The sequence below is a fragment of the Antedon bifida genome, chromosome 7, assembly GCF_963402885.1.
Source record: "Antedon bifida chromosome 7, ecAntBifi1.1, whole genome shotgun sequence".
Classification (NCBI taxonomy): Eukaryota; Metazoa; Echinodermata; class Crinoidea; order Comatulida; family Antedonidae; genus Antedon; species Antedon bifida.
In genome coordinates, this window is record NC_136232.1 from 17,303,156 (window position 1) to 17,314,262 (window position 11,107).

Consider the following 11,107-nt stretch of genomic DNA (forward strand, 5'->3'; position numbering starts at 1 on the left):
CTATATTTTTTTGGGCTAGGCCTAGGCCTTAATTTTATTATGGTTGTAGGCCTACTAGACTACTGGGCCTAGGCCTAGCTTTATATTATTGTCAATAGTTTTATTTATACATTTTATATATCCAATCGGCTCTTTTAATTAATTATTTAATTTATTGTCCATTCCTTTCATATTAAATGTTTTTTTAAATCATTGGATTCAAGCCCAAACATCACAGCGAATCTTCCACGTTATAAAAAAAAAACAAATGTAATCGTCAATACAATGTAATGTTAGCTTGCAATTAGCTGTTACTCTGCAAGGCGCCTAACTTGTCTAGCCTAACGCTAGCCCCGTGTCGATGCACCGCTGCCATACACGGCCTGATGAACACCCATCATCAGTAGGTCTTACAGGCGACGACGGCGAAAATTTGAATAGGCGCGCCTAGGCCAAGCTAGGCCTGCTTAGTTTTTTGCTGTTTGATATCGTAAACACTTCCGAAACCAGTTAACATTACCTTGATATTTATAATGCTGCTTTTCAATAGTACAAAATAGTTAATTCGAGTGACTAAATAGGTTAAAACCATAGTGTCCACGCTGCTGCTATATCGCACACACTTCCTGGTATGACGTCATTGTGGCTTAGACCAAAATACCGCGTTGCTACGGAGTGAGTTTTCAGCGCGTATCAAAAAGAATTTCATTGCATACTTCAAACGCGATTTTCTCGTAAACTAATTGAATGATTTGTAAGTTTTTAAAATATAGTAACTTTTTAAATATTTACTCAATTTTTATGAAATAAACACCATTGCAAAGCTTATAATTCAAATAATCCAAATCCAAATCCAAAAATACAAAATGAATATTGCCGACAAAAGTAGGGTTTTGCCAGATCGGGTCACATTTAAAAAGTTACTATATTCTAAAAACTTATATATATAAGCAGATATAGATATAGCAGCAGCGTGGACACTATGGTCAATTTGACTGATTTCAGACGCCGTTTTAACCTATTTAGTCACTCGAATTAACTATTTTGTACTATTGAAAAGCAGCATTATAAATATCAAGCTAATGTTAACTGGTTTCGGAAGTGTTTACGATATCAAACAGCAAAAAACTAAGCAGGCCTAGCTTGGCCTAGGCGCGCCTATTCAGATTTTCGCCGTCATCGCCTGTAAGACCTACTGATGATGGGTGTTCATCAGGCCGTGTATGGCAGCGGTGCATCGACACGGGGCTAGCGTTAGGCTAGACAAGTTAGGCGCCTTGCAGAGTAACAGCTAATTGCAAGCTAACATTACATTGTATTGACGATTACATTTGTTTTTTTTTATAACGTGGAAGATTCGCTGTGATGTTTGGGCTTGAATCCAATGATTTAAAAAAACATTTAATATGAAAGGAATGGACAATAAATTAAATAAATAATTAAAAGAGCCGATTGGATATATAAAATGTATAAATAAAACTATTGACAATAATATAGAGCTAGGCCTAGGCCCAGTAGTCTAGTAGGCCTACAACCATAATAAAATTAAGGCCTAGGCCTAGCCCAAAAAAATATAGAAAATACAATTGAATTTATGACGTGAATTGTTTTTGACTTGTCTATTTTACTATAGAATAAACAAATACAGACTACAGCTATTGCAGAACACTTTACTTTGAAAATTAAAATCATTTTCATTCCAATTTACGACAAGCTGTGTGTAAAATAAAAATAACCTCACAAAAATGTAAACTTTTTATTTCCGCGCGTAGAGCGTATAACATCTAGCGCGTTGACCAATAACGTTTGTTATTGCGATGATGCGCCATAGCAACACACGCAGTTCGCTGTTCCAGAAACTTCGAAGAACCGAATTTTCTGAAATTATGTCATAGTAAATGAAAGTTTTCATTGGTTCCTTCTTTAAACTACGCCCTAAAACTTTCATATTTGGAATGTCAAATGGATGAGCTTTATTTTGATGTGTGACCTTTCACCATTGTGCAGCGAACTGGCGGTCAAAATGTCGTAAAACTTGTAAGTTTTTAGAATATAGTAACTTTTTAAATAAATATAAATTAAATTACATATATTACATTATATGATAGATTACAAGAAGGAATACATCGAAACTGCTATAAAGAAAGCAAAAGATATTCCTCGATGTCAAACACTGACGTACAAACCACGTCAGCCAAATTCGACCAGAGTGCCATTGGTCACAACCTATCACCCTAGGTTGCCTCCATTACAGGCAATTATTGAGAAACATATGCCCATTCTACAGTCCACAGAACGTTTTAGGACTGTTTTTCCGGAACCACCCATTATTGCATTTCGTAGACCTCCAAACCTTCGTGATATATTAGTCAGATCAAAATTTAAGGGTGAAATTAACTCTCATGACAGCCAAAATTTGGGCAGTCACCTTTGCGGCAAATCTTGCAAAACGTGTTTATTGGTTGATTCTACTGAAAAATTTAAGAGTAGCCAAACTTGCCGCATTTTTCGGATAAGACAATCAATTAATTGTCTAACCAAAAACGTCATTTCTCATATACTGTAATATTTGTGGCAAACAGTACGTCGGGGAAACAAAAAAACACTCTCCGTATGAGAATGACACAACACAGATCAGCTATCAAAACATTAAAGCTTGATCAACCTGTAGCCGAACATTTTAATTTAGCTGGTCACTCGATTGCAAATTTCAGAGCTATTGCAATAGACCACGATGTCAAATGGAGCGACAAAACTCGCAAAGACAAAGAAAACCACTGAGAATTACTTAAAACCACAAAACCTTTTGGACTTAACATTAGGAACATACTCCCAGATCGGTAAAATTATTCCATTCACTACCAAAATTTAAGTATCAATATTTAAGCTGTTTTTTAGTTTCATTCCAAAATTGTTTATATCTCTACCAAGCTACCTTCTTTGTTTTCTACTCTTATTCAGACTCCACTCTGTCTTCTTTTGTTGTATTTTTTTTATTCCTGTCCACCCAGGCAGCACTTGCCAGTTCTTATACTATGACGTTATCCAAATTACTTTACTTGCACCGATGAAGGGCTAGTCACCAGCCACTGATACCCACAGCATTGTCATTTGTTCAGTAATTTGCCTTTGGATTTATATATTATATATATTACTCTAGTAGCTAGATCAACTTTCGTATGCACTTTGGGGTCCAGAGAATTTGACTTCAGAAATTGATTTAGGATGGCCCAACAATTTTTGGCTTGGTTACACATTTTGAAAATGTGGCGAAAGGTCAAAAGGTCAGGGTGAAAGGTTATAAGACTAAACACCAATAGGTCCCTAAATCTCGACAACCACTAGACACAGCGAGGTAATTTTAGTCTCAAATTGATCAGAAGGTATATATTTATATTCAGTCTAATAGGACATTTTAGTCAAAAATGACAGAAAATGACATTTCTGACCTTTGACCAACACCCCAGGGCATGTGTGTATCTCCGTAACTACTGCTCGTAGACACTTGAATTTGGTCTTAAATTGTTCGAAATATACATTTTGTTATTTGTTTCACATTTTTGAAAAATGTTACAAAAGGTAAAAGTGTTAGGGTCAAGGATTATATGAACAAACACAAATAGGTACTTGTATCTCGGCAACCACTGTTCGCAGCAAGTCAATTTTAGTCTCAAAATGTTGAGAAGGCATGCATTCATATTCAGTCTAATGGGACATTTTAGTCAAAAATTATGAGAAATGCCATTTCTGACCTTTGACCCACATATCAGGGCATCTTCATATATTTGTAAGTACTAGTCGTAGAAACTTAAATTTGGTATCAAATTGTTAGAAATACACATATTTACATTCATTCTAATAGAAAATTTGGATAAAAGATGACCAGAAATACTATTAATTACTAATATTTCAAACGAAAAACATATCTCTACACAACTTATTCTTAGACAGTAATGTTATGCAATAACTGATGCTTTAATGGTTTACTGTTTGTAATTGTACTTTTGCTTATAATAATGCTAGAAAGTATTGTTAACCCCCGAGGACGATCAAACATTTTGATAGAAACGTCGAGCTCGAAATAACTTACCGTAGTTATCCGAATAAAGGGCCCGGGCATTAATTTATTCGGGGAAGGTGTTTATTTTTTTTGGATGTAATAATGGTAACATTTATAATCAAATAAATACACCCATGACACTGTTGCATAATATTTTTGAATGTCTCCGACAAAAATTATACATTATACACGTCTGTTCCCAGTGTAGATAATAAAACAATATATATTTCTAGAGATTTCCTATCACCACTAGAAACTTTCACATGTTTTAGGTACTTAATGCATTGACAATAAAAGCATCCAAAGTTATCATGATAAAATCAACAACACTGTACTAGCGTACACAAGGATGTTTTCATTTCGTACAAAACATAAAGAGGAAAACGAATCATGAAGTACCTTTTATCAGTTGAGAAATAAATTATATATAAATATTAAAATTAGAGATTTATTCGAATAAACACCCGCTTTGAATAAAAGCCTCCCTCAAATCAACGCCACCCCTCCCCCAATAGAACATCATGTGGAATAAACGCTCCCCCTCCCTCGATTTAAACGCCCCGCCACATGCATTTACACAATAATTATATCACAATACATTTCATTAACTTCCATAGTCCACAATTTACCAAGCATTTTGACACAATTTTATCACTTTTTTATATTAATTGTGCTATATTATCTAGGTGGTATTTATTTGATTAAACATGTTACCATATTATATCCCAAAAAAAGATGCCTCCCCTCCCCATAAAAACCCCTTTGAACAATAAATGCCTGGGCGTTTATTCGGATAAATATGGTGAGTTACTTCAAGTTCTAGCATTCTGAAAAGAACTGTTGAGCTTGACGTTTTTATCAAAATGTTTGATCGTCCTCGGGGACAGCAATAACTGCGTTCTCGTTGGAACGCTGTCCTTTACAAAATTGCTTGTCAACTCAATGAGATCCAAATTGGCAATTGCCGCAAAATCCTCACTGAGTTTGACGTTGAAATTCACTCTAGAACTCAGAAGTTAAAAAGAGAACTTCCTGCATCCGAGTTTCAAAACAAACTCAGGATTATCGCCAATGATTGCCGTAAGCAATCAACGGTAAAATGGCCCGAAGGGGACATAAAAAATTTGGTCTACCTTCACACTTGGTCATTTCAACACAAATGACTCTACCTTCGGATGTTTTCAGGGCTTTTAGGAAACCCTGCAGAAGGTTCGTTCGGACTTATAACAAGAATCGGAGCAACACCTCTGATTCAGTTGTTAATTGTCGACTTTCCAAAGGAGAGAATAAAACTTCTTTCCCGAGGACTTAAATTCTGCCCAAAACCAAGGCAGGTCGGCGCACAACAACTGTCTTTGGATATGGAGTCTTTCTCCAGAATATTACGATTACGTGAATATTTTGCTGATTCAGACAGCAGCACCACGCAAAACGAAGGCAACGTTAGCAAATTTAAACCAAAAAGTTCCTGGAATCCACCTAAAAATCGTTGTCCAGCTTTAGAAACATTTATTCAGGCTATTGAGGAGGATGTACAAAACTACGTCCCGAGTCCAGATAAACGTGACAATCTCTCAAAACAAGAGAGGCAGGTCATTGCCAAATTGCGTCAGCGTAATATCATCATTAAACCCGCTGATAAAGGTTCTGCCACTGTTGCTATGTACATCACATTTTATGAAGAGTAGTAAACAATCCTCTTCATTATCGTAAACTTACAACGGATCCCACCCCGGAAATTGCGGATAAGGGGGCCAAATCTCTTTCTGTGATGGTAAAAAAAACACTCCATCGATCCTAAGATTGGACCTTATTTGGCACAGGTTAATCCAGTTCCAGGCAGATTTTATTTCCTATCTAAAATCCACAAAGCAGAAAGCTGGTAGACCTATTATTTCGGGCAATGGCACGGCTACAGAGACAATTTCTGAATATGTGGATGATTTACTTAGACCATATATGTGACTGATCTCCCTTCATACATTCAGGACTCCACGGACTTCATCCGCCAAATAAACAAAAAAATTTACCTAATAATTCTGTTCTGGCTAGATTAGTTTCATCGTTGTATACTAATATTCCTCACGAAGAAGGAGCCGACGCATGTATTTTAAATTACAAACAAATTCCAGGCAAAGCGCTTACTAAAGCTCATGTGACAATTTAAGGCCAATTTTCTTCTTCTTCTTTTCTTCATATTTGGAGCCAACTTCATATGTGAAGACTCTGCTCCTCCAACTCTGTTTTGCTAGCTCTACTGTATTTGGTTGTGTATTATTATTCTATTTATAGTTATTCTTTTACAGAGAATTTCTATTTAGTTATTCTTTTCTATTTAGTTATTCTTTTACAGAGACAAACTGACTCCCTTATTTATTCATAATTATTATTATTATAATTATTATCATTATTATAATTTTTTTTAATTTTTTTTTCTTCCCTTTCCCCTTCTTTTTCCTTTCTTTCCCCTTCCTTTCTTTTTCCTTTCTTCCTCTCTCTTTCTCTTTCTTCTCCTTCTTCCCCCTTTTTTTTTTCCCCCTTACTTCTCCTTTCACTTTTCTTTCTCTCTTTTCATCTTCTTTTCTTCCCTTTCCCTTATCTCTTTTTTTTTTTATTTTACTTATATAAATATATATACATGTTAGTATGAATATATATAATTATTTGATCTATCCCATCTATTATATAATTGTATTGTATTCAGACACCTTGTAAATAGGGAAATAGCGTAAACTGTACCCAACATCAAACACTATGGAAATTTTCTGTCCTTCAAACCTAATCTTCATGATCTGGACCCATGTTGAAAATAATTTGGAATCTTTTCTTCTTAATATTAATTCAGCTCATTCAACGATCAAATTTACAGCTACTAAATCCACTTGTAGCGTTGATTTTTTGGACACTATAGTGACCATAGAAAATGGTACACTCAAAACTGACCTATTCCGTAAACCCACGGATAAAAATATGTACCCTAGCAGTTGTCATCCCCGACACTGTACTAAAACCATACCGAACAGTCAAGCATTACGTATCAGACGTATCTGTTCTTCAGATTTAGATTTTCAGATTCGTACTGAAGAACTATCCGGACATCTCTGGAATAGAAATTACAAGGAGGAATACATCGAAACTGCTACTGCTGCTAAACTTGTTCATTGGTTGATTCTACTGAAAAATTTAAAAGTAACGAAACTGGCCGCATTTTTCGGATAAGAAAATCAATTAATTATCTAACCAAAAACGTCATTTATCTCATATACTGTAATATTTGTGGTAAACAGTACGTCGGGGAAACAAAAACACTCTCCGTATGAGAATGACACAACACAGGTCAGCTATCGAAACATTAAAGCTTGATACTCCCAGATCGGTAAAATTATTCCATTGACTACCAAGTTTCAATATTAACCACCATTATAGCTGTTTTTTTAGTTCCATTCCAAAAGTGTTTTCTACTCTTATTCAGTCTCCACCCACCATATATATATATATTTATATATTGTTAGTTATTCCTAACCACAAAGAATCACAGGTATATCGATCTAACATGTACAACGCCGACTCTATTGTTGTGGCCGACGTCTTTCGCGAACAACAATGTCAATTAATTTTACATTCTTCTAGATGATGGATAAAACTAGCCAGGACTAAATCCCCTTGGTTGGTCCTATTATTGACCAAAGGCGTCTTTCTTCCAGTGCCCGCCTTGACCAGAAGAAAGGCATGAACCAGTACGTCTGAGGCAGATACTAGATGCAGGGGATGCAGTGATGATTTCAAATACCTAATAGGATACATCTCTATATAATATTGATTAGAGTTCACCTTTATTTTTATTCAAAATTGTATTCAAAACTTTAAAATAATAAATAAAAGATGAAATAAATAGTAAAAGCGTTTTCTTACCCGCTTCTCCTAGTGTATTAAAAACTAAAATCAATAGCACAACGGTAAGCATGTTGTATTTTGAAATTCCAATTTATAAATTGGTCGTCGACGTCAAAACTGAGATAGTATTAACTCTAGTTCCACTCTTTAACTTCGGATATCACTAAGTTTAGTATTTTTTTAAACGTATATTCATAGTAATTTTGAACATGATACTTATGTGAAGGAGTGTTTGAAGTGATCATCGTAATTTTGATAATAATTAACAGAATGACACGGTATTGTAAACGATTACACACGCACAAACTATAATTAGGCGTATATTTCGCAAAAGCGATTATGCGTACAGATTTTCCGAATGGAATTAAAATATAAAATATTTTTCCAACGCAATTATAGCGTAGTACGTCAAGCCAATTGGTTAATAAATAAATAATGATCAGTGTCGTGGTGTAGACACAATTTAACTATCCATAGACAACGTTTTACCGTTAACCACATTTTTTGACAACGTATTAGGTAAGTACTATGATAGCGAAATTTCCGATTTTCTACGCGCGCTCGCCGTAGAGCCGTGAACTTCTGTGACGTCATTACTGTAGTGCATTTGAAAATCTACCCGATCAATTTTCACTGTATATTTAGGCAAATTGCCTGCCAAGGATAAGCGAATCATTCACTATCCTTCTTAAAGGTGGCAATCCTGTGACAAGGTACAAATATTATACAGCATCACTTTATTACAAGTCTTTGGGAGTAGAGTTATATTTGTCATTAGAAAAACAGTGACACTGACAGGACTTGAACTCAGGATCAAGGATTGGTAGCGAAGCATCATAACCACCAAGCCACAACTTCACTCCATTTGTTAATAAACAATTAGAAATTATCCGGCACTTCAATTGCCAATTTAATCTGCATGTAGGTTTAAATAAGCCAGTGTTTAGTCTGTTATTTTAAGAAACACTTCCCATGAACGGAAAGATACATCGCATCCGCAGAATAACATTTTACATGCACTAACGTTTCCCTTCCGTCTAACGCCTTGAAACAACAACAAAAAACGCTATTTACGAAAGAAAATATTTCCTGTCTTGTGCCTCAAAAGAAGTACACATGCAAAGTTCATCATATTTCACTCTACTGTTTACACATTGAGAAACAAGCTAGAGACAAGCACCCACTTCATTATATATAAATGTATTTATTGTGTATAGAATAACGCTTTTTTAATCAACTCGCACGAACGACACATAATTATGTAAAAGAAACAACAAATTCTGCAACCAAAAACCCAATGCATTTACAAAATAATGCAGGCATACGTGTGACCGAAAAAGTTTTCTTGGCAAAACAAGTCACAATCGAAATTGTGTTGAGAAACATTAAGTGAGAAGCAGATTCATTAAACTGTGCTAATTTCATAGCAAATACATAATCAATTAAGAATGAAAAATAATCTGTCTAAGAATTTCCTTAATTGTTTGTAAGAGAGAGCATAATGTGTTATTATATTGTCAGGAATATTACACACGATGTGTCAGTATAACAACGATTAAATGAATGTATGGTTATAAATCAAACTATTCAATTAATCATTTTAAACTCACTAGATCATGTAATATTACATTGTTGTAGGCCTATAAGATATTTCACAGGAAACAATTACTCAAGGACGTCGATATTATTTAATCACTGTTTTTATCCGTGTGCGAGTTTTACGTCTGTATATATTATCATAGATAATGATCAAGGCTTTGATTATCTGGGAATTGTTTTCATAACGTGTGTTTTAAAAAATCAATATAAAAACCAAATACTTGTCTCGTTGTATATACAAACAATTGTGGAGTGGCCGGAACTGTTGTCAATACAACCAGTAAAAGTATAAAATTATCATTTCATAACTAAACCTGATCAACAAGCACAAGGTCATTTGGAAAGTGTAATAACCCTACTTTAAAACTAAATTTCACATTTATATAAAATCACTTTTTTTGGGTTTGTAAACATTATTTTCTTTGACTTACTAACATGTCAAGTTTTTTTACTTAATAACCAACCGATTCTGCTACTGTCCCTAGGTGGTATCTGTATAACTATAGCAAGTTATCCACGTTGATGTCTGCATAAATGCTGTACTTTTAACACCGTACACTGTCATGTAGCACAGTGTCTGTTGACAATTTACAATGAGTTTATTACCTTAATTATTTTCTATTATAAAAAATTACTTCCTAAATATACTAAACCTAACCCTCTAAATAATCTCCCTCAACTATTAAAAAATGTAAGAATTTACTGTATATAGCGCCATCTATAATATATGTATGTTAAAAGTACAGCATTTGTGCAGACAGCATACACTTGCTGATAGTTATACAGATACATACCTATTGACAGTAGCAGAATCGGGTCTAATAACGTAAACATATATATTTACTTACAAACGTCCAACCACGTTTTTTTTTTACTTCCTAACATGTTTGTCATACTATAATCATTTATCACAAATTGGTAAAATATTATATTTTATACCATACCATATGTTTCAATTTTTGCGCAGTCTAAGATGAGTGAGACACTACTTACCTCTTTACATAAAACAGATACGCTGGATTATAATCATCTTCTTCTTTACAAACTTTGCACAAAGCATTATTTCCAATAAAACAAACTTTTAAACGATGCAAAATAAAAATAATAATAATGAATGACACATTATTCCAGATAATTTTGCTATTACATTCATTTTCCCACTTGTTTAAAATAGTATGTGGATGAGTGGATTTTACGGTTTACCAGTTATCGATACCTACCAGAATAACTACAACAACTGCCCCTCTAATTGATCACTCATATACCAACCAAACTCATTCTAATATTTCCTCCGGTGTTCTTATCACTGATATTTCTGACCATCTTCCCATTTTTCAACTTATTCATGATGACCAATGCCATTATAAAAAAATTTGTTCCATATGAATGGTGTACATGAAAACATTGTTTTCCTCGACAGAAATATAGTATACAACAAGAAATATTTATTACAAAATACGCCGCTCGACATTTTAAAATTAATCATTGTTTTTTCTTCAGATATATTTATAAATAATTATTAAAAAGATGCCCTTTAATCGCAAAAATACACACAAATCAAAGATAGTTCTTTAA

At 34.2% G+C, this 11,107-nt stretch overlaps 1 protein-coding gene across 1 annotated transcript in view; it reads right to left on the reverse strand.

Moving 5' to 3' along the window:
* Positions 1-8,100, reverse strand: part of LOC144848253 (uncharacterized) — a 28,308-nt gene extending 20,208 nt beyond the window's left edge. Inside the window, exon 1 of the mRNA XM_078704967.1 lies at positions 7,952-8,100. Coding sequence (XP_078561093.1) covers positions 7,952-8,003 — 52 coding nt within the window. The 5' untranslated portion in view covers positions 8,004-8,100. The remainder of the gene's footprint in view (positions 1-7,951) is intronic.
* Between the last annotated feature and the right edge of the window lie 3,007 nt (positions 8,101-11,107).